Source organism: Mustela lutreola, chromosome 5 (assembly GCF_030435805.1).
Source record: "Mustela lutreola isolate mMusLut2 chromosome 5, mMusLut2.pri, whole genome shotgun sequence".
Classification (NCBI taxonomy): domain Eukaryota; kingdom Metazoa; phylum Chordata; class Mammalia; order Carnivora; family Mustelidae; genus Mustela; species Mustela lutreola.
In genome coordinates this window covers 29,783,114-29,808,354 of record NC_081294.1, presented here as the reverse complement: position 1 = coordinate 29,808,354, position 25,241 = coordinate 29,783,114, and the positions used below count along the sequence as shown (strand labels likewise).

The window sequence follows — 25,241 nt, the reverse complement described above, 5'->3', positions numbered from 1 at the left end:
GTGCCCACCAATAGATGAATGGATGAAGAAGTGGTATATATATATATATATATATATACAACAGACTATTACTCAGACATAAAAAAAAATAATAATAATATCTTGCCATTTCCAACAACAAAGATGGATCTAGAGGGTATAATTCTAAGTAAAATATGTCAGTCAGACAAAGGCAAATACCATAACCACACTCATATGTGAAACTGATCGAACGAAACAAAGAAGCAAAGAAAAAAAAGGACAACCCAAAAAACAGACTCTTAAGTATAGAGAACTGATGCTTACCAGTGGGGAGGTGGGTTGGAGGATGAGTGAAATAAATAAAGGGGATATAAGTACACTTATAATTATGAATACTGAGTAATGTTAAGAATTGTTGAGTTACTATATTGTACATCTGAAGAATATTTAATATAACACTGTATGTTAACTACACTGGACTTCAAATTTTAAGAAAAATAGATATGCGCATAAAGATAATAACCATAAATCCTTTGTTTATATGAGTAAACAAAGCACAAGTAGATAAAGCCATTAAATCTCTATACAAGGTAAGAAATACACGTCATTAAATCTTGGAAATCATCAGCTATGTAAAACCAACCAAACCAAACCAAACAAGAAAAGTTGAACCTTCAAAAATGAACTATATAGGGGCACCTGGGTGGCTCAGCCATTAGGCCACTGCCTTCGGCTCAGGTCATGATCCCAGGGTCTTGGGATCGAGCCCCATATCAGGCTCCTTGCTCAGCGGGAAGCCTGCTTCTCCCTCTCCCACTTCCCCTGCTAGTGTTCCCTCTCTTGCTGTTCACTGTGTCTCTCCGTCAAATAAATAAAATCTTTTAAAAAAATGAACTATATAGGATATGTAAAGCACTATTTATCTTAATACGGTATGGTAAAAATGTTTTACAAATCATACTCTTTTACTTAGCCCTTTGGGGGGGTCTCACAACCCCTCCTCACACATGACAAAGCATTATATCACTCCAAAAAAAGAAAAAAAAAACCACTATCTTGGGATATGTGTTAATTATAGACCTCTTTCTTCCCTACACTATATATAATTGTCTGGCCAGAGATCCGACAGAACAGCTGGAAAACTTGTTACTAAAGATCGTTCATCAAATTCAGGTTGGGAGAGGAAAAATTGTCACAGAATGTCCTACAAGACATAAAGTCCTTCACTGGTCTGCTATCAGCAGGACATAATACGGTGCTGGGGTTAAACAACAGAGCACCAGTCATCATTGCACTGTATGGTTTCACACTGTATAAAGAAGAGTGTGCAATTCTGAACAGCTTCAAAAATCTATAAAATCAAGTTCTCCTTTTCTATATTTTCTATATTTCTACATTTTATAAAGGAGTCAAGTACGTTTCTCCTTCAGGGTTGCATTATCTAGTGGCTAATTCTTCATCCAGCTTAACCATTCATGGCAATCATATCTATACAAGGACTTACAAATAAATTTAAATACCAATTAAAAGAACATCAAGCACAAGAGTGTAGAGAAGAGAAAAAATGTTTCTATTTAACCAAAAGGGTAATAGTGACTTTTGCTATTGTTTTTGCAGGTCCAGAAATGGAAGCAAAACAGTAAACCAAAATCATTTCTTTGAAATCGCTAATACCAATAAGTAGTAGATGTCTTTAAATATAGCACAATACAGCGTAAATGTCTCTAGAAAATGAGTAAATTATTGAACTGAATGAGCTCTCCTTTTGGTCCTCATTCTTTTGCTTTCATTGATTTATGAAGCCTAGAGCAGCATGTGACTGGCACTTCATCTCGACGTAACTCTCAAAATAAGATCTTTTCAAATAGATGATCAAAGAGATAATGACAGGAAGGACATCTCACCATAGGTTTTGAATGAATTCCTACAGCAAGCATTATTTCAAGGAAAAGAATGGCTGAAAAGAGAGGATCAGAGATAACAGAAATGTTGAGACAATATGACCCACAAGGAAATGTTAAAAAAACAAAACAAAACAAAACAAAACTAAGTTTGGTTCTCGTAGACAAGAAAGACTGAACAGAAACTTTGTAATAGAGGAAACAGAGGATGCTGACCAGCTGTTCTCCAACTCCATGAGGACTCCCGTAAAGGATGTGGGCTCTAAGCTTAAGAATGTGAGGCTCAAGTACAGGAAAAAAATAAAAAAAAGATCTGATAGTAAGGGATTTTAACAAAAGGAATGAACTCTTTGGAAGGGTTGTAAAATCTGTTAAAATTAACTCTGAATTTCACATAGAAGAATTAAGGCATAGTTCTCAGGTAGGCAAGGAGATGGACTCCGGAAGATAATATTGAGAAACTAAACAAAGTAGGCTTGATGCCAGATGGCAGCTGATTAAGCAAAAGCCAGTAGCTTTGCCTGTGGCAGTTACATCAAGGGAACACACCACCATAGTAAGAGAAGTGACTCACACCAGGATCAATGACATTATTTTACTTCCTACAATATAAATGTCCCTGCAAATGTGCAGGGATATTAGAAGCTTCCTTCTAGGCACATCTGCTGCAATCTGTACTATTCCGTTATGTATTTTCCATTACCATTGTAATTTTTTTTCAAGGAAGGAAGGAACGAAGGAAGTTAAGGGAAACAGGAAGTTAAGGAAAACAGGAGGGAGAAAGGAAGGAAGGACTGGTTTTAGGCGAGACAGAGGAAACAGTCCACTCAGTCTGGACTTCCGAATGCAGTTATATAATACAGAAGGCATAGAGCACCTATTTGAGGACTCTGAAAAGTAAACAGTAGTAGTAGGTAGATTGGGGAATTAGTCCAGAATTCAGAACATCACTGAAACAGAAGACTTTACTATTTCCCTTATTCCAGTACTTCCTACTACTCCGCCCCAAAATCTTTGATGCACAAAATATCAAAACTTTGAAAAAGACAGTGCAGTTTCCCTTTTGCTTTAAGCTTTAGTACACCTTGGCACAGCCTTGTTACTCATCCCATTTTTATTTAAAATACTGATATTTTATTCATCATGGATTTTTTGTATTTTCATTTTTTATAATGTGTTAAAATGTCATTTAGCTTTTACTGAGATTTTTGGTACCTCCTTAAATTTTGTGCTTGAGCCTGACCCTAGACCTGGATGGACCTATCTCAATGTATGTCTCCCTTTATTACATAAAATTAAGCCCAAAATGGACCACTAGACCTAAATACAAAACATAAAACTTATAGAAGAAAATATGAGTGACCTGGGGTCAGTCAAGGAGTTCTAAGATATGACACCAAAACTACACTTTATAAAAGAAAAAAAAAAACTGTAATTCGGACTGTATCAGATTCAAAATCTTTTGTTTCATTAAGCCACTATTAAGAAAAAAATAAGCAACTAACTAGGAGAAAATATTTGCAGATATCCTAAAAAGAACTTATCCTAAAAAGAACTTGGTGTCTAGAATATATAGAGGATTCTCAAAACTTAACAGTAAGAAAACAAACAACCTGACTTAAAAATGGGCAAAAATACTTAACAGGTGCTTCACCAAAGAGAGTAACAGCGGACAAAGAGCACATGAAGATATTCACCATCATTAGCCAGTTAGAAAAATGCAAATTATAACCTGATGAGAGACCATTCCACACCTATTAGAATGTATAAAATAAAAAGTGTCCACAACACAAACTGTTGTTAAGGATACAGAGCAAATGGAAAACAAATACACCATTGGTGGAAATGCAAAATGGTACTGTTACTCTGAAGAATGGCTTGGTATTTTCTTATAAAAATCATCACAGGGGCACCTGGGTGGCTCAGTAGGTTAAAGCCTCTGCCTTCGGCTCAGGTCATGATCCCAGGGTCCTGGGATCGAGCCCCACATCGGGCTCTCTGCTCAGTGGGGAGCCTGCTTCCTCCTCTCTCTCTGCCTGCCTCTCTGCATACTTGTTATCTCTGTCTGTCAAATAAATTAAAAAAAAAAACTTAATAAAGTTTTAAAAAAATCATCACATACTCACTGTATGACCCAACAAGCCTACTCTTAGGTATTTACTCTACAGAAACAAAGGTTTCTGTTCACACAAAAACTTATATGTGAATGCCGATGGCAGCTGTATCTATAATCTCTAAAAAGTGGAAACAATCAAACGTCCTGTAAAGATAAACTGGGCTATGTCCACACAGTAGAATACTACTCAGCAATAAAATGTAACAAACTCTTGATACATACCATAACCTGGATGAGTCTCAAAAGCATTCTGCTAAAAGAAGCTGGTCTAACTGAACATAATAGTAATAATAATTATTATTATTATAAAGAAGTTGATCTAAAAAGGTTACATGCTGTATGAGTCCATTTAGAACACATTCTTGAAAAGCCATCACTACAGTGGAGACCAGTGAATGGTAGGAGTTGGGAAGGGGGGTGCAGGGGAAGAGGTGAGAGAGCAGCTACAGTGGGACAGCACAAAGGAGTTTGGGGGGGGGTGACAGAACTATTCTGTATCCTGATTGTACTGACGGCAGCTACACAAATCCATACATGCACTAAAAGTCACAGAACTGTACACTTTTTATTTTTTTATTTTTAAAAATTTTTTAAATTTATTCTTTATTTTATTTTTAAAAATTTATTATTTATTTATTTTCAGCATAACAGTATTCATTATTTTTTCACCACACCCAGTGCTCCTGCAATCCGTGCCCTCTATAATACCCACCACCTGGTACCCCGACCTCCCACCACCCCGCCACTTCAAAACCCTCAGATTGTTTTTCAGAGTCCATAGTCTCTCATGGTTCACCTCCCCTTCCAATATACCCCAACTTCTTTCTCCTCTCTAACTCCCCATGTCCTCCATGCTATTTGTTATGCTCCATAAATATGTTTCACAAATAAGTGAAACCATATGATAATTGACTCTGCTTGACTTATTTCACTCAGCATAATCTCTTCCAGTCCCGTCCTTGTTGCTACAAAAGTTGGGTATTCATCCTTTCTGATGGAGGCATAATACTCCCTAGTGTATATGCACCACATCTTCCTTACCCATTTGTCCGTTGAAGGGCATCTTGGTTCTTTCTGCAGTTTGGTGACCATGGCCATTGCTGCTATAAATATTGGGATACAGATGGCCCTTCTTTTCACTACATCTGTATCTTTGGGGTAAATACCCAGGAGTGCAATTGCAGGGTCATACGGAAGTTCTATTTTTAATTTCTTGAGGAATCTCCACACTGTTCTCCAAAGTGGCTGCACCAACTTGCATTCCCACCAACAGTGGAAGAGGGTTCCCCTTTCTCCACATCCCCTCCAACACATGTTGTTTCCTGTCTTGCTAATTTTGGCCATTCTGACTGGTGTAAGGTGATATCTCAATGTGGTTTTAATTTTAATCTCCCTGATGGCTAGTGATGATGAACATTTTTTCATGTGTCTGATAGCCATTTGTATGTCTTGATTGGAGAAGTGTCTGTTCATATCTTTGCCCATTTTTTGATATGATTGTCTGTTTTGTGTGTGTTGAGTTGGGGAGTTCATTATAGATCCTAGATATCAACCTTTTCTCTATACTGTCATTTGCAAATATCTTCTCCCATTCCGTGGGTTGCCTCTTTGTTTTTTTTTTTTTGTTTTTGACTGTTTCCTTTGCTGACACATAGACCAGTGGAACAGAGTAGAGAGCCCAGATATGGACCCTCAACTCTATGGTCAATTAATTTTCAACAAAACAGGAAAAAATATACAGTGGAAAAAAGACAGTCTCTTCAATAAATGGTGCTGGGAAAACTGGAAAGCTTTATGTAGAAGAATGAAACTTACTTAAGAGAATGAAACCATTCTCCTACACCGTACACAAAGATAAACTCAAAATGGATAAAAGACCTCAACGTGAGACCGGAATCCATCAGAATCCTAGAGGGGAACACAGGCAGTAATCTCTTCGATATCAGCCACAGCAACTTCTTTCAAGATATGTCTCCAAAGGCAAAGCAAAAATAAACTTTTGGGACTTCATCAAAATCAAAAGCTTCTGCACAGCTAAATTTATTTATTGACTGATTTTTTTAAGACTTTATTTATTTACTTGTCAGAGAGACAGAGAGAACATAGGCATGCAGAGGCATAGGGAGAAGCAGGCTCACCGAGGAGCAAGGAGCCCAATGTGGGACTCAATCCTGGGGGGCCAGGACCATGAACTGAGCTGAAGAGCTGAAGGCAGCTGCCCAAGGCGTCCCTGTACATTTTTTAAAAAAATACATTTTACTGTATCATTAAAAAAAAAAAAAAGAATCAGCACTAAACTAGTTCATATCATTTTCCTTACTTAAAACATTTAGATTTGATAAAGCAGATATTACCATGAAATCAGTGGTTTCTTTTCTATTTTCATGTGCCTACAGATGAGCACTCAACTGTATTCCTCAAATCCTGAGAACTTGTCCTGAAACACCCATAACATGATAATGAGAAGTAATTTAATCAAGTAATACCAGCCCCCATCCCTCCCCCCACCCCCAAACATTGTGAAGCTAACAGCTAACTTAGCAGGGGACTCCAGTTGAGGTCCAGGTACCATTTAAATTGAAGTCTGGTAAGTATGCTGCTTACTTCATGAAATCCCAAGAAAGAATTTAGTAATCCAAACCATGAAAGCAGCAATAATGCAATACTGTTTTTCATCACAGCCGAATGACGTATCTTTTCTTTGGTGATTAAAGAAAAATACGCCTACAGAAAGCAGTAGTGGCTGATCACTGTGTGATCATCTTGACAGTAAAACACTGTCCTAATAGCCATCCTGGAAGCTCTTGACCCTGAAAAGGCAGTGCTAGAGAAAGAACCATGTTAACTGCTGCACGGCAGATTAGCACTGGCAGTACAAGAACTCCATTATCTTCTACTTACTCCTGTCTGTGTTTATTTGTTTAATTCAATAGCCAACATGTAGTACATCATTAGTTTTTGATTTAGTGTTCAATGATTCATTAGTTGCATATAACACCCAGTACTCACTCATCACATCATGTGCCCTCCTTAAGCCCCATCACCCAGTTACCCAACCCTGCCATACCTACCACCCTTTCTACAACCTTCAGTTTGTTTCCCAGAGTCAAGAGTCTCTCATGGTTTGTCTCCCTCTCTGATTTCTTCCCATTCGTTTTTCCCTCCCTTCTGCTAGGATCCTCTGCACTATTTCTTACACTCCACATAGAGTAAAATCATATGATCATTGTCTTTCCCTGACTGACTTATTTCACTGAGCATAATCCCCTCCAGTTCTGTCCTTGTTGATGTAAATGGTGGGTATTCATCCTTTCTGATGGCTGAGTAATATTCCATTACATATATGAACCACATCTTCTCTAACCAGTCATCTGTTGAAGGACATCTCAGCTCTTTCCACAGTTTGGCTACTGGGGACATTGCTGCTATGAACATTGGGATGCAGTGTCCCTTCTTTTCACTACATCTGTATCTTTGATGTAACTACTCAGTAGTGCAATTGCTGAGTTGTAGGGTAGCTCTATTTTAAACTTCTTGATGAACCTCCATACTGTTTTCCAGAGTGGCTCCACCAGCTTGCATTCTCACCAATAGTGTAAGAGGGTTCCCCTTTCCCTGCATCCTCACCATTTGTGGTCCCCTGTTTTGTTCATTTTAGCCATTCTAATTGGTGCAAGGTGGTATCTCATTGTGGTACTAATTTATAGTTCCCTGATGCCAAGTGATGTGGAATATTTTTTCATGTGTCTGTTGGGCATTTGGATGTCTTCTTTGAAGAAGTGTCTTTAGATGTCTTCTGCCCATTTCTTGACTGGATTACTTGTTTTCTGGGTGGGGTGTTGAATTTGATAAATTCTTTTTAGAAAAAGGATACCAGCCCTTTATCTGTTATGTCATTTGCAAATATCTTCTCCCATTCTGTAGGTTGCCTTTTAGTTTTGTTGACTGTTTCCTTTGCTGTGCAGAAGCTTTTTTAAAAATATATTTTATTTATTTATTATTTGAGAGAGAGAATGAGAGAGAGACAGCATGAGAGAGGGGGAGGGTTAGAGGGAGAAGCAGACTCCCTGCAGAGTAGGGAGCCCAATGAGAGACTCGATCCCGGGACTCCCAAGATCATGACCTGAGCCGAAAGCAGTCGCTTAACCAACTGAGCCACCCAGGTGCCCCAGAAGCCTTTTCTCTTGATGAAGTCCCAATAGTTCATTTTTGCTCTTGTTTCCCGTGCCTTCAGAGATGTGTCTTGCAAGAGGTTGCTGCGGCCAAGGTCAAAGAGGTTACTCTCTTTGTTACCTAGGATTTTGATGGATTCCTGTCTCACATTGAGGTCTTTCATCCATTTTAAATTTATCTTTGTGTATGGTGTGAGACAATGGTCCAGTTTCATTCTTCTGCGTGTGGCTGTCCAATTTTCCTAATACCATTTATTGAAGAGACTGTCTTTTTTTCCCATTGGAAATTGTTTCCTGCTTTGTCAAAGATTAGTTGATCATAGAATCGAGGGTCCATTTCTGGGCTCTCTGATTCTGTTCCATTGAACGATGTGTTTGTTTCTGGGCCAATACCACCCAGTCTTGATGATCACAGTTTTATAACAGAACTTGAAGTCAGGCATTGTGATGTCCCAGCTTTGGTTTTCTTTTTCAATATTCCCCTGGCTATTTGGGGTCTTTTATGGTTTCATACATATTTTAGGATTGTTTGCCGTCCCTATCAAAATACCATTGACATTTTTCACAGAGCTAGAACAAACAATTCTCTGAAGTTTTTCATCAAATATTCATACATCTCAGAAGACCAGGAAACAACAAGTGCTCCTGTACCATGCCTTTCTGTTCCCAACGAGTAAATGTTCTAAATACCTACATTGAATATACTGTTTTATCACTTGGCTATGGGGAAAATATACCTATTTTAGTAAGTACAAATAGGTTAATCAGTATCCATCTAGAATCTTCATTGTTTAATCCTCCCAAGAAAGTGAATTACAGCAAAACTTCATTAAGCTGATGGTGCTTTAGCCAAGATAATATATAATTCAAAGCAACTGCTGTTCCCTAGTTAACCAGCTGCCTGATTGCTCTTCTATAAAAATCAGATAGTGGAAAGCTAAACTCGAAGTCCATTTCTTCCATCCCCTGTGCTTCATATTAAGAAGGTTTCACTACATTTTAGAAGGCAGACAAATGCCAAATATAGTCTTTCTTTCGGGTTTATTTTCAGTTGGCATTTGCAGTGCCAATAGCTCAAGTTCCCTCTGTGTCCTGTTCCTTGTACAACCCTGACTGGGCAAAGACACTGCTGGACTCCTTTATATCCAGAAAACTTTTAAAGAGGTGGAACCCTGTATCAGTGAGACAGATCATTAGTCTATTCCCAGGATGATACAGAACAGGTGAGTTCCTCAATTCTCCAGAGACAAGCTTTCACAAGCACAGCTTCATTAATTTGTTTCAAGTGAATTTCCAGAGTTGTTCTATTTAGACTCATACGTAAGAACAAAGACACTTTCCAAAACCAATTCTGAGGATGTCTGGAATATCCATTAATTTGAATGACCTTTCTGCTCTTACATATGTACAAGTAATGAAGAATGATTGTAGTCTTAATGGTCAGCATGTCCCTTATACTCATAAATTAAGATAAACAGCCAGTTTGGTGAAGAGTCTACTATTTATGGCCTATTATACCCATTTCTTCTTTCCCTTCATTCTCTTTGGATTTAAAATATCAATATACTCTCATAATAAAAACACAAAAACTTTTTATGTGAAATGAAAGTGGTGATATTTTTCATTGTATGCTATATGCCATTCTTTAGGTTAACAAATAGAGCCATTTTCTTGAACATCAAAATGTATTAATTTAAATGTCATATTTGAGAATAATCTATGGGTGTTATGATTAGATATTTACTTTCTTAATGATCTTTTCTATGGTGTCAATTTTTTGGATTTAATATGTACTACTTTTATAATCAGAAAAATACAATTAAAATACCAAAAGCAGACTAGCTGAAAAATGAATGAATGAATAAAATAAAGCAGTCTGGTTGAAAATATCCAAGCAAATTTCCCTTCCCTTCCCATCAGCAGCCTTATACCAGATCAGTTGTACTAGATATGCAGCTCTGTTTTATATATATATAGGTTTGATTTTTTTTTCTATTCCTCACTTTGTTCAGTCAGTGTATGCAGAAATAAAGGTTCCTCACCAAAGTAAGCTAACAAAGAAATCGAAGAGTCACATAGGATCAGGGTGAGATTTCTGGCTTTTTTCCTTTCTACTTTTTTTCCTCTTTACCCAAGGGTACACCAGCTATTTCTTTTAAATATTGCCAAAAGCAGCTGAGAGAGGCCACCATCCTAAATAACACCAGGTCAAAAACTTTAGTACATTATGCTTGGGTTAAAGAGTATATATGTTAATATGCTAGTGTAATTGCATAAACCATGTCTTCTGATTTACATTAGTGAAAAAGAAAATTCTGTTAGTCATTTTATAACAAATTATAGTTTGATGAAAAATTACTAAGCTAATGATAGTCCATAACGTTATTTCAGGACCTCTCCTGAATAACTGGAAGTTTAAAAAGGCCTGAAAATGTCTGTTTCTTCTAAACATAAATCTTTTTTCCAGATTTTTTTTTTATTGACATATAATGTATTATTTGCCCCAGGGGTACAGGTCTGTGAATTGCCAGGTTTACACACCTCACAGCACTCACCATAGCACATACCTTCCCCAATGTCCATAACCCAACCACCCTCTCTCTACTCCCCTCCCGCCGGCAACCCTCAGTTTGTTTTGTGAGATTAAGAGTCTCTTATGCTTTGTCTCCCTCCTGATCCCATCTTGTTTCATTTATTCTTTTATTCTTCCTAGCCCCCAAACCCCTGACATTGCCTCTCAACTTCCTCATATCAGGGAGATCATATGATAATTGTCATTCTCTGATTGACTTATTTCGCTCAGCATAATACCCTATAGTTCCAGCCACATCATCGCAACTGGCAAGATTTCATTTCTTTTGATGGCTGCATAGTATTCCATTGTGAATATATACCACCTCTTCTTGATCCATTCATCTGTTGATGGACATCTAGGTTCTTTCCATAGTTTGGCTATTGTGGACATTGCTGCTATAAACATTCAGGTGTACGTGTCCCTTCAGATCACTACATTTGTATCTTTAGGCTAAATACCCAGTAGTGCGATTGCTGGGTCACAGGGTAGCTCTATTTTCAACTTTTTTAGTAACATCCATGCTGTTTTCCAGAGTGGTTGCACCAGCTTGCATTCCCACCAACAGTGTAGGAGGGTTCCCCTTTTTCCGCATCCTCACCAGCATCTGTCATTTCCTGACTTGTTAATTTTAGCTATTCTGACTGGTGTGAGGTGGTATCTCATTGTGGTTTCGATTAAACATAAATTTTTTAAATTGATATATCATCTCCAAATTATATTTCGTCCATTCTTTCTCTCTCATACTTTCTCTCCCATACTTTCATCACATAAAATAAGTAATGGTTAGCCTTTTATGCAATATACAAAAGCTTAGGGTCCCATCTTACACAAGAACTAAAGTGAGTTTGTAAACTCACTAAATTCAAGTTATATTCTGAAATTTATCTTAGAAAAGAGGCTAAGCACACTACTCAAATCATAAAAAAGTTAGATGACAATGAGAAATATGCTGTTTTTTTCACTTGAGGGAACACTTGAGGGACTATAAAGAAACATCTAAAAATAATACCAGCAGAATTATAAAATGTGTATGAACATTATACAATAAAAATGGTACATGTTAAAGAAACATTTGTTATCTCCTAGTGAAGTCTCTACATTGAAGAGAAAAAAAATTTTCAGAGCATATAACAATACAGAGAATAGAATTAAAACCATTGTTTCCTTTAAATTTGTTTCAAAAATAAGTAGGGAAAATACAAATAATTGTATTTTTAAAAGCTATTTATTGTGAAGCTTGTAGTAGAGTTTTTAGTTATTAGGCAACTGTAGAGTTGTTAATCTCCTTGACTGAAAACAATGTTTGGCTCCATATACATGTGGAGCTTGGCATTCTTAAATATAGCCACCTAGGGGTTTATTTCGTTTTAGAAGAGAGTGTGAGAATACAATCCCTCATACTTTGCTGAAGTAAATGGACTCATCTAGGATAAACCTAAAGCCACCGTTGTCTGTGTCTAGTCAAGCAAGCACACCACTAAATGCTGATAAGAATGAGACGTTGCGAAGAGAAATGGACAACGTGACCTCATTCCATAGAACTAAAAACCAGAAGAAATCACCTGGAGTCATAACAACTTTGAAGAAACACATTTTCTAAACATTTGTTTGGAGCTCCAAGTCTTCAGTATAGCGATTCTACAAGTATGATCTAGGCATCGATGCTATAGCTAGGATATTCTAGCGACAAAGAGAACTGGAGATTGTACAATTCATGATACAAATAAGAGGAGTTTTAACCCCCCCCCCCAAAAAAAAACCCAAACAAACAAACAAAAAGAATGAGATGTTGCCATTTATGTAAATTGAAAGTCAACACAGTAAATACCTTACAGCAGCAGAGTACGGTATTTCCAAAAGAGATGACTATTCTGGTTTTTAGTGACAAAAATACAATAGAATTAGAGATATTTTTGGTCCTTCAAGCAAAATGTCCACTATCTTTACCCATTCCAAAGAGCACATTTATTCTCTTATATTCCAAGTCTTCAAACTTTAGATCAGACGGGCATTTTATTTTATGTTTTAAAGATTTTATTTATGTATTTGACAGACAGAAATCACAAGTAAGCAGAGAGGCAGGCAGAGAGAGAGGAGTAAACAGGCTGCTTGCAAAGCAGAGAGTCCAATGTGGGGCTCGATCCTAGGACCCCGGGATCATAACCTGAGCCGAAGGCAGAGGCCTTAACCCACTGAGCCACACAGGTGCCCCCAGAGGGGCCTTTTAAAGTTCTTTTACCATACCATTCCACTATGTAAACAAAAACAATGCTGTCTGATAGTAACAACAACAAAAATACAATCAAACGGATCCTAAATCAATTATTTAAAAAGCTGATTTGAAGTGCTGTAGCACTTTTGTTCCTATTTGAAGTTTTCTCTTCATCTATTAATACGGATCTCAAAATCTGTTTTCTGACTTTTCTAAGACAATTCAATAGGAGGTATATTCCATTGACTTAATGACCGTTCTTTGTTTGCTTCTCTTCATTTGCTCATCCCTTAAAAGTCTGGGTTTCCTACAGCCCACGTGTTCCATCCTTTGTGCCCTTTCCTTGATCAAACTAATCAGTAACCAACATTTCAACTATAAACTGTAAATATTTCCCCTCCCAAACTGAGTCTTCTTTCCTTAAGGACCAAACTCACTTACCTATCTGTCTACTCTCTTCATCCAGAGGCTCTGCAGGTATTTCAACAACAATGCACTGAATTTCTTCCAAAATCTGCTTTTTCCTTTTCTTTTTTTTTTTAATCTCGGGGAACACTGGCCCAGTCTCCCAAGTAATAAACCTCAGCCTCCATACACGACACCAAATCTTGTAAATCTACCCTTTGCACTTCAATAAAACTATCTGTTCTAAAGACTAAATCGGGCTGTGCCATTCCTTTGCTTTAACAAACACACAAACAAAAAACAGAAGATAAAGTCACCTGCTTATTCTGATATACAAGATCAGTTTACTTAGATACTCCTCGCCTGCCTCACTCTCCAAAGACATACAGAAATCATTACATTCACTTGCCAAGTATACCATGCACACATTCAACAACTATGTGTCAGGCACCCTTCTAAGCACTGAGGAGATCACGGTGAACACGATAGAGTTTCTGCTCTAGGGGGCTTACATCCCGATGCAAGAAAACAGACAACAAACATATAACAGATGCAATGGCAGTAAATACTATGGAGCAAAAGATCTAGCTAGAAAAGCAACTCAGAGCAACACAGCAGACAGCACGTTCTATACACTACAAAAACACAGGGGTTCTTAAAAGTGCAATCATACATCCCTTAAGTTATTCAGGTTTCAATTTTAATTATAATTAAAAACCACGCATAATACTGACATGTATAGTCATTGAGAGGCATAACAGAACACAGCTTACTTCTGGAACAACTGATTATAATAATTTTATTTTTTGAGATTAAAGTTGATAGAGTCAAGAATGTTTTTCTTTGATTCTAGTGTTTTAGTTGGCTCTTGGATGTACCCAAAAAAATTATTAGTAGTGCTGGTACATTTCAAATTAGGTCATGAGATTAGAATCTATAAAACTTAAGTACTCATCTAGAATCGGTCTCATTGTTAATTCATTGTCTTTAACTAACTATACCAGGGTTTCAAATTTAGGGCCTACAAATTAAGAGTACATGGTAATACTAGAACATTAGAGACAGGAGCTTTTGACTAGTGATTTAAAAACAGTTGTTCAATTGTCTGAATCATTTAAGTACATAATATATTAAGTACATAATATATTTAAGTACATAAAGAAATGGAGAAGTCTACATAAGGGCACTGTTTAAGACACAGGGCATTACTAAAGGCTTTGACAGTGAGCCAAAGAAATTGTGCACAGACATTAATAGGTCTGTTTCATACTCAGAAAATAACAATAATTTACCTTACCTTCTAAATACTAATAGATACTTTAAAAGACTATAAAGGAATTCGGATTTTCTCCGGGAAACTTCACTCTTACCGTGTTATATCCAGCTCCAGTCTCGGGACAGGAATGGATGAATCAGTGGAACAGTGCATGCAAGCATGCTGGTTTGGGTTTGTATTTTTTTTAATATTTTATTTATTCATTTGACAGACAGAGTTCACAAGTAGGCAGAGAAATAGACAGAGAGAGAGGAGGATGCAGGCTTCCTGCTGAGCAGAGAGACCGATGCAGGGATCCTGAGATCCTGACCTGAGCTGAAGGCAGAGGCTTTAACCCACTGAGCCACCCAGGCGCCCCCAAGCATGCTGGTGTTTTATAAATATGTAAAGAAAACTAATGGACTTTTTTAGAGGCAGAAGTTAACTGTGAAATGTTTTAAACTTCCCAATAACTAAACAGAAATTAAGCTCAGTGGAAGCTGAGTCTTACCTCAATGACAACTCTGACAAGCAGAATTCTGTCAAAGTTTTCAAGGTTTAGGGAACAATGCTACAATTCATCACTTTCTGAGGGCATAACTTTCACTTCTGCCCACGATCCCTGAATCCTCACAAACACGCGCCCTTTGGGGCACTCCTTTCTGGATCCTACATGGTGATCAGCTTCTGCTGTCCTCCAAATCGTTGGCAGAGGGGCAAACGTCCACGGCCCAGCCGAAATTCTGAAGTGTGGGCCCATGGGAAATACTGGGTCAGAGGAAGGGACAGCATCGATCAGCCAGTTGGCATTACATTATGAATTCCTGTGTTGGTGAAAAAAGCAGCTACCATTGCACCATAAGGGCCAGGACTTATGTTCTATTTAAAAACTAAAACCAAAACAAAAGATGACTAAGAGGCAAACTTCATTCGCAAGGCTGAGGAGAGAAGAATTTACATACCGCATCCGTGATGTCTATTTCGTATACCCTTTGGAAAGTCCTGCGCTCAAAGAAAACAAGCTTGCCACTGCCACGTCCCCTTTGCACAGATGTCCCAGTGACTACAAGTTTGTCATCCGGACTGAAACAGCAGTCCGTCCTACAGACAAGAACAGTGCATTAGCATAAGCTACAGCAGTGAGTTAAATAAAACATAAACACCACCACTGTAATCTTATTGAGGGCTCAACGTAAGTCAAGCGCGTATATTAGTTCACTTAATCTTCACAATAATCCTATGAGGTAGATATTACTATCCCCATTTTACTGATGAGGAAATTGAGGCAGAGAGAGATTAAAGAAACCTTGCCCAAGATCACAAAAGTAAGTGGCGCAGCTGGGATGTGAACTCAGGCAGTCTGATTCCAGAATCTGTGCTTTTTTAACTTCTACACACCCTATTTTTTAATGTAAAGGAAGTGTGGGAAAAAGTCAAGATAGACCTTGACGGTGATATAGACAAACAGACATGGTATGACTAATGTCTAAGAAGTGATAATTTTGTCCAGTTTTAGAATTATTTTTTACCACCACTAGCCACCATCCCCAAATAATTTGAGTTTTGTCAAGTCAAGGACCATGAAATGAGGAGCAGGTTGAACTGCTGGAACCTAATTGATGGCTATGATTCAAGAGCCCTTGTTATTAGAGATCTGGCCACCTGATTGTGAGTAATCTAAGACATGATCCAAAGAAGTTATGTAGTTAGTATAGCTTGCAGCAGGCATAAGAGCTCAAAAAATTCTCATCAGCTATAAATTCATGTTTGTTTGTCCATCTGTTTGTTTTAGCAGATAACTGCCATGGGCAACGGACCGCGCTAGAATTAATGCTCTGCTATGACACAGTTTCCTCCGTTTGACGCTTCCATCCCCTTCACGCTTTCCCTGTTGGTCATTATTTAACACAGATGTGAGATTTTATTTCTAAAAAAAATAGAAAGTTTTATTTAGGCACCAATTGTAGGACTTAAAAGTTCAAATCCCACCTCAGTTGCCTTAGAAAAACCTTTAAGTGCTTCCATTGTCAACTTAACAGAATGGAGGTAATGGTGTTCAGCTACCTAGAGCAAGGTACTCTGACCAAGCGAAGTATACTGAATTACTGACGGGGATGATGGTAAGAAAAAAATTGAGAGAATGACACATAATAATGTTCAGGAACTATGGAAGGTTGCTTTGATGGAATGGGGCTCAAATTTTAAAAGACAACAAATATGTAGGCCTACCTTCTCATTTATACATATTAAGAGAACAATTCAATCTCTTAAAATATTTTTACTATCCCAAGTATACACACAGAGAGACACATGAACGTATATCATTTCCACTTCAAAAAAGTTTTATGGCCTGAAGAATGTGCAAATGAAAGGGAAAAACAAAATGCATCTTTCAAAAAACAAATTTCAAATACTCTTCTTGTCCCTTTTTAAGACATAGGACATAAATTAAAGTGACAAAATTTTTTCTCTATTCTCTTATGTTTATAGTTATTTAAAATATGCTACTTACATTGGGAACATGGTAGGAAGACCCGAGGCTGAAAAAAGTGGCTTATTAAATTGTCGGATGTCCCATAATTTCAATGTATCATCACCTGATAGAGGAATGGAACAGAAAAAAAAGCAAATTATGCAAAGAAATTTGTTCTAAGTTTAGACTTTGCTAAACTTAGTGTATAACTACAGGAAGGAAAGAAGTAAGGAAAGGGAAAGAAAGGTGCACATAAGTGCATTTTACTGTGTTAACTGCGGAGTTTGAAAGTAGTGGATGTGAGAACAGTAGAAAGATTTATGATAATGAACTGGCCTCCTAGAAATAAATTTTCAAACTGATGCAGCATCTGTAGGCTAGAAGAGCCCTGGAGACTCTGCTCTAAGGAGTGATTTTACAGCAGCTGGCAGTTCCCCTATGGTATAGTTGAACATAACCTGACTTCTTAAGAAGAAATTAATTTAATAACCATCAGGACTGAAAACAGATTCACAATAGATTCCTTCTCCCACTGGGGTGTAGATGAAGCTATCCATTAACATGAATGAGAGTGAGCCCCGGGATTCCCTTCCCTCCAGTATGACTCCACCGTGGCTATCATTCTTCACTTTGCCGGGGAGTACAGCTTTTCCAAAAGCTCTTTAAAGTGTAATGAATATTCTTCTAAGAATCACTTTTTTTATATTTCTGAAGGGCTACTAACTAATATTCCTGGCCATAATGAAAGCCAAAACTCATATAAGTGATGTCTTTGCTGTTCTTTTCTCCCTGGTGTCCACAGCTGAGACCTGCCTCAACCCCTGGGGTCCAATAAAGAATCAGTATCAGGTGCAAGTGAGGTGAGTGAAAATTTCAATAAAAATCTCCATTCTCTCCCAAGTGACCCTTCCTCTGAAACCCAACTTTTGGCAGGTGCACTAATCCACAACTGACCGGACTGGGGACCTGCTTAAAATGGAAGGACTTTGTAAGACTCACCTTTTTTTTTTCTTTTGGTCTTAAAAAAAGATTACATATCCTCATAATTCTCAAATAATAAGAAAACATTAATCTGCATTAAACAGTTTAGCTAACCTGACAGGTTCTGGTGCTAGATAGAATACCTTGCAACACCTAGGGACTCTGCTGACTAGAATTCCATCTGCCATATTCTATACATCCAGGAAGAAAAATGATAGAATGGAGCATACATGTTGTGTTGATGACGTGTTACCCAACAGCTATTACAGGATGGAAGGGGAAGGCAAGAATTATCACCAAAATGGCTTTGACTGAAATGAGTTTAGTCCTATACTTCTAGTAATTATCAACTGGTTTGGGGCTGGCCTGTTTTAGAATCCTCTGAGAAGAATTTTCAAACTATGCTTCCCTCTTGCTCTTCTCTCGTCCCCCCACTCCACGTTGGAGATTTGGGTACACCATTCTAAAGCTGTAAGGGTAACTGTGAAAAAAAATTTTTTTTCTTGAAGATTTTATTTATTTATTTATTTATTTGACAGACAGAGATCACAAGTAGGCAGAGAGTCAGGCACAGAGAGAGGAGGAAGCAGGCTCCCTGCTGAGCAGAGAGCCCGATTTGGGGCTCAATCCCAGGACCCCGGAATCATGACCTGAGCCGAAGGCAGAGTCTCTAACCCACTGAGCCACCCAGGCGCCCCAATGTGAGAATTTCTAAGTGAAACATTTATCATTTGAAAAACTTCTTCAGAAGATTCAGGTACACACTCGAGGTAAGAACCATTATTTATAAGTAAAGAGTATATACAGTCTTAATTAAGAGTCCTCTCAGGACTCAAATAGGTTAGAACGATGGACCAAAATTCATACTTTATACAGACTCCCCCCACCTTTTCCATATAGACCAACATAGAAAATACATGTGCTTTGATGTTTTACAATTATGTAAGTGATGGCAGTTTGGATATAACAGACAAGGCTTCCTCAGAAGAAAGAGAATCTGATGCCGTTCCCAAGGTACACAGACATGGAAAGGCTGAACTGAACGAGAGCCGGGCCAAATCTCTCCATCTCTCCCTCACTCCCACTACCCTCTACACCAGAGCACATTCTCTCAGGAAAGGAACTCTTCTGTAATGTTCACAGTTTAGACCCAGCACCTGGCACAATGCTTGCTCAGAGTAGTTGCTCAACATAGAGGAGTTGAGTGAGTGAATGACCAAATGTAGTGTTGCTAGATTAACATGGCCTACAGACTAAAGACTAAATCCTTTATGTGATATTTAAAGCCCTCTGTAATGGCTCCTACTCCACTGTTTCTTCTCCCTCCCCACAAATGGGCCTACAGGAAGATTCTCAGTCACATCCCACACTTCCTATAATGGGAATATGAAAAATATGAATAAAAATTACAAATGAATGTATCATTTTTTAAATAAAAAATATGATTGTAGGGTTGCCTGGCTGGCTCAGTCAGCTCGTAAGCAGCCCTTTCTATTCTCTTGTATCAACACTTGGTTCATTGATGTGAGAAGATTCAGCAAGAAAAAACCCATATTCAACCATATGAATGTGGTTAAATAGAGAACTATGAAGTTATTTAAAAACTAACACTGAAGTACACAATTTTTTTTAACTGAATTGAGGTACAGTGTTCCAACTGGAAAAAAAAAACGGTGAGCCAAGAGAAGACTCTAAATTATAAAACAATATAGGAAGAATATTGAACATCATCTATAAAATTCCGTTAAGTTAGAGGCAAAGGTCATCCTTGGAGGCTCAAACTCTGATGGAATTTGAAGCTAAAATAAAAATTTAAGCAAAAAGCATATATTTTCTAAATTTTACTTAATATCTTTTAAGAAAACAATATTGCCAAGTTAGAAATGCATTTTAATGAAAAAAAAAAAAAAAAGACTGGCAAAGGTACATTAACAAAAGGACAGATAGCTTTACTGTTAGGATATTAAAGTAACATCTGTTAATTATGATCATTTTTAAACAAAGAGACACATCCAAAAGAAAGTTTTTAACCTACCTCCACGAGAGGCAAGGACATTACCATCATAGGAAAAAGTCACACAAGAAGTGTCTGTGCCTGGGTCATGAGCCTGTTTATAGTGGAATTTGGGATGAACCTGTTTGAAAAACAAGCAAAGTGTTAATATCTCATCGGAATTCAAATGAGAACGTTTTTGTAGCAGGGGTATTTTACCTTATCATCTATAAAACGATATAATATGAATTTTACTTGAATATAGTTTTCTTTATTCTGGAAAATAATTCAAAAGGTTTCTTAAAACATCCATTTGCTTTAAAAATAAAAAAGAGATTAAGTCCCATTTTTTCAGACTGTCTTAGCAAGTTCTGAGCAACCCAAGATTGGCACAGTATTTAGTTCTCAGAGCATAAAGTCATTGGGACCATTTCCTATGGTAAATACAAATAAAATAAAATTGAAAATTTGAATAAAAATTACAAATGAATGTATCATTTTTTAAATAAAAAATATCATTGTAGGGTTGCCTGGGTGGCTCAGTCAGTAAAGCATGGGACTCACGATCTCAGCATTGTGAGTTCAAGCCTCATTATATTCCTAGTATATGCCAGACACCGTGCATGTGGTTGTAGGTCTTGAACTCTCTTTAACGTGCCTGTAGGGTTATGTTGCTGTGGAGCGGAAGAGGGGGAGAGCCAACCCTGATACAATGCTAATCGTACCCTATGCACCGTACCCTTTACTGTCCCATCTACTCAATTCTCTCAATCACTCTACAAGTTAGGTTCTACTATTATCATCTGCATTTTACAGATTAGGAAACAGAACCACAAAGACTTACGTACCTGAGGTAAGGTCACATAGCTCGTAAGTGGTACAGCTCAGCGTTTGAACCGAAAGGCCACTCTCACACTCTACATGATCCTCCTTCTCTAGTCATGTATGTTAGTAGTCTTTTTACTTCCAGTGTTGCTTCTTCATAGTTAATGACTTATAAAGGTAACTCTACTAAACTAATCTTGTCACTCAGTTATGATTCAGTAACCAGCACAGGCAAAAACTAGGGAGTCAATTAGCTCCACCAGGCTAGGTAATTCCAGTGACTGGACAAGGGACACGGCTGGTGACACAGCATGGAGGTCTCTCCTGGGAGCCACAGGGATAGGAATACAAGTGACTCCATCTCGTTCAGTCTTACATCAACCCTAACAAGAATGAGTCACAAAATGGAGCTCATGTCCATTAGCCTCACATCAACAGCCCCAATCGCCTGTCTGTGAGCTTCTACCTAAAAGCTTCCAGTAATGAGTTTAATTTGTCCTCTCTCTTCCTCTGATAGTCTTAGAAATTTGTATTAAATATGTTGCTCATGTTTCCACCTTTCACAGATACAAATAATTTACTGATTCAACTTCTCCTTTAATTGGGCATCAACTGTATGACAAATACCAGGTTAAACAGGGAAACACAAATGTGCCAAGAAAAACACAGCTTTTCTCCTCAGAGAGTTGACAGTCCCCTGAAGGAATACGGGTAAGCGTAAGTGACAAATGGTACGACAGGGACATGAGGAGTAATAAGTGAGCACTGAAGAGAGATGCCTAATCCAAACCTGAGAACAGGGGGAGGGGGGCAGAAAGAAATCCTGAGGCCCAGTGGATGAAAGCATGAGTTAGCAGATGACTGAGGAGGACGCAGAGGTAACAATGAATATTCCAGTCACAGGGTACTATGTTGTAGTAGGAAGAATTCCGACCCCCATGACCTCCATTTCCTGGTGTCATGTCACTCTACATGGCAAAGGGGACGCTGCAGGTATAACTAAGGTTACTAACTAGTTAACCTTCAAACAAGGAGATCATCCTGGATTACCCAGGTGGGGCAGAAGTAGTCACATGAGACGGGGAAAGCAGAACTTTCTCCTGGCTGAGGACAGAAGAAAAAGCTGCGGAGACACGACAGAGAGTAAATAAGAGACTGGAAGTGTTGGACATGCCACTGTTGACTCTAAAGATGTGTCGGGGACATGGGCATCTGAATGCTGCCAGTTACCAGTGCATCTGAAGGAGGACCCTGAGCCCCCGAGGAGAGCCACCACCTTGGCCAACAGTTTGATTTTAGCTTGATGAGACCCTAAGAAGAGAACTCACCACAGCATGCCAGACATCTTACCTACAGAAACTGTGAAATAATAAATTGGGTGACTATTTTTTTTTAAGGCACTAAATAATGTAATTGGTTAAGAAACAATGGAAAGCTAAAGCGCATAAAGCTAGCTGCAGTCGAAGAACTAAAAGAAGCTAACCACGGCTGGAGGGAAAGGAGAGGTGGGGGGATGGTGCGAGCAGGGCCTCAATCACAGTGAGCTTTACAGGCCATGTTAAGGGCTTGGATTTTATCCTGAAGGCAAAAGGGAGCTGCTTAATGGTGATTACTCAGAGGAGAACGTGACGAGGTTTGCTTATTTTAAAAAAAGATCATTCTGGGCACATGCGGAGGATACTCTGGGAGTATTTTGATCCTCAGAGAAATGAAACTCTGCTACCAAACTCAATTAGGAAAATCTGCCACTTGGTCACGTTTTATCAAGTTATCAACTACTAAATTCTAAATAGAACTTCTGGGGGTGCCTGGGTGGCTCAGTTGTTAAGTGTCTGCCTTCAGCTGAGGTCATGATCCCAGGGTCCTGGGATCAAGCCCTGCATTGGGCTCCCTGCTCGGCGAGAAGCCTGCTTCTCCCTCTCCCACTCCCCCTGCTTGTGTTCCCTCTCTTGCTGTGTTTCTCTCTGTTCAATAAATAAATAAAATCTTCAAAAATAAAAAAAATAGAACTTCTGAAAGATACCGTATTGGTAGCAGCTAACCAAAAAGTCTGTACTAACATTTGGCCTCTCAGTGAAATTAACTTAGTTTTTTGTTTATTTGTTTCAAATGTTTTGTTTATTTTTAATGCTCATTAATATATATACACAACCACATAGAAGGAAAACCAGTCATTTCAGGACCGGTAAGGCAGTGCAGGATAGTAAAACTGGGCCAGGACCAGGAGACAGAAAATCTAGACTTCGTTCAATAAAAACTAGCAGTGAGGCTGGGGACAAATTAGTCTCTCCAGATCACTAGTCTGCCCGCTGTAAAATAAATGGATTGCACCAGATGACTTGTAGGGTCACTGGCAGCTCTGTGATTCTTAAGGAAAAAACAAAAACGAGTATATATAATATTTTATACTTCAACAAACTGATCAGTATGTACTTTTTATTATTAATAGGACAAAACAGATTTTGAATGCCAACATTTGAACACATAAATATACACATACACATAGACGTGTGTATATAAACATATAGCAGTAAATTGGGATAAAGAACCTTAAAAGGTATAGAATCCAAAGGAACCATATCATATAAACTTCAGTGTGAGCCCCAGGGCAAGCAGGTTTCTCCCTGTGATTGTCTAATTCTCATCCTTGATGCTCAGAGAAGGGTGAGATGAGGCTGCGAATCCGCTGTTCCCTAGATGGGTCTTGCTTCCACTTTTCACTGCCCTGAGAGGGGCTCTAGGGTTTAAAGGCATACAGCCACCTGGTACTCGAGCAAAGAGAAAGCACTGTTTCAGAACTTAAGATTCTAAGGGATCTAACCGGCAAGATGGAACTGTAAGACAGGAACCGACGGGAATAAGGGATTGTGACAACAGGTCATTTCGCCTTAATCTAGTAAGAAAGAACTTTACCAAATATTCATCTGCCCCACTTTTATGTCTCCTCTTTTAGGTACTACTTTATTTAAAGGGTCACTATATTAGAGGGTGGGTGTTTTGAAATTTTTATAATTCACTATTTATAGGGCAAAATGTGTGAATATACACCACAAAACAACCCCCCCCTCATCTTTCTGACTCCCGTGGTTCCTGCTGCCATAGTAATTCACATGTTAGTGCAACAGTCTTTTAGAGCAACAAACGGCTGCATATTAAAAATTAAGATTTCAAGAGAGATTGCACTCAAAATAATCTAAGTCATTTCCTCTTTTAAAAGGACCTAATAAAATAAAAAAAGCAAAATGTCCTCACTTCCGATGAACAGTTCACAGATTTCATGTCAAAAGTGCTCTCCAATTATTAACTTCACTTTAACCAATAACAAAAGTTTATTCTAATGAAATAAAATGAGAGCCAGAGGTGATCTTAAACTTGCATAAAATAGATGACAAACACAGTTATGCTCTGGAAACAGCGTCAACCCGACTAAAAACACTTCTGGCATAACTTGGGAAATCTAAAACCGCGACTTCTCCTTTAACTGATTTTACGATCATCCCAAGCAAAGAACATCGTTCTTCAGGGAAGCTGAGATTATTAACTCCTTTATATAGGTTTCCTATTCTTAGGAGGGCCTTGGGTTATGATTTCGAGAGTATCAAGTCTCAGATTCATAGTGATGGAAAACACAAGCACAAATGCTGGCGTTTTAAGGGCCCTCTCCTGAGATCGTACCATACAAACTCCAATTGGTAAAACTGTCCCTCAATCCTTTCTTAGCAGATGGCCAGGAGCCTCTGGCAGCACAGAACACGTTACCTCACAAGCAAGATCAGTCCATTTCTGGGTGGCTCTAACTGGGAACACTTTTTTTAAACTGGGTCCAAGACTCCTTCCTAGAATTCCAATATCTACGTATGACTCCTGGTCCCGTCTTCCATGGCTGTGCTAATTCCAGCTTTTCTTCTCCAAAACCGTCTGCCAAATTCTCATAGAAAAATATGACATCTTCCACAAAGTCTTAGATATACCATTCCCCAAATCCTAAACATAATCCAAACATTCTGAGTTGTAACCGATGGTCAGTGATTTCACACCCCCGGGCTGCCTAGATCCCAGGATCTTCATTGTTCTAGTGTGTGTCAATCAATGCAAGAGGAGTGACAGCCCTCAAAATGATCAAAATATGTTTTGTAACTAATAGAGACAGTGGAATAAACTATTTTAAATGAGGGAATTTAAATGAATTGCTGGGCTGAAAATAGAGGAAAATTTAACGGAAAGAATATTGGTCCTACAGCCAAGCTGATTTCACCTAAATTTTCAGTCTGTTACATTTTAGTTTGACCCTGGCCAAACTGCTTAATCTTTCTGTTTCTCAGTTTGTTAATTTTTAAAATAACATACTGTACACATCTTCCCACCCCTCCCC

General features: G+C 38.3%; 1 protein-coding gene across 2 annotated transcripts in view; it reads right to left on the bottom strand.

The window, feature by feature from the left end:
- WDR70 (WD repeat domain 70) overlaps window positions 1-25,241 on the bottom strand; it is a 293,941-nt gene that overhangs the window by 36,563 nt on the left and 232,137 nt on the right. For both annotated transcript variants that reach the window (XM_059173825.1, XM_059173827.1), the window contains 3 exons: window positions 20,087-20,186; window positions 17,110-17,194; window positions 15,560-15,698 (listed from right to left, as the gene is read on the bottom strand). In XM_059173825.1, the coding sequence (XP_059029808.1) occupies window positions 15,560-15,698; window positions 17,110-17,194; window positions 20,087-20,186 (324 nt within the window). The remainder of the gene's footprint in view (window positions 1-15,559; window positions 15,699-17,109; window positions 17,195-20,086; window positions 20,187-25,241) is intronic.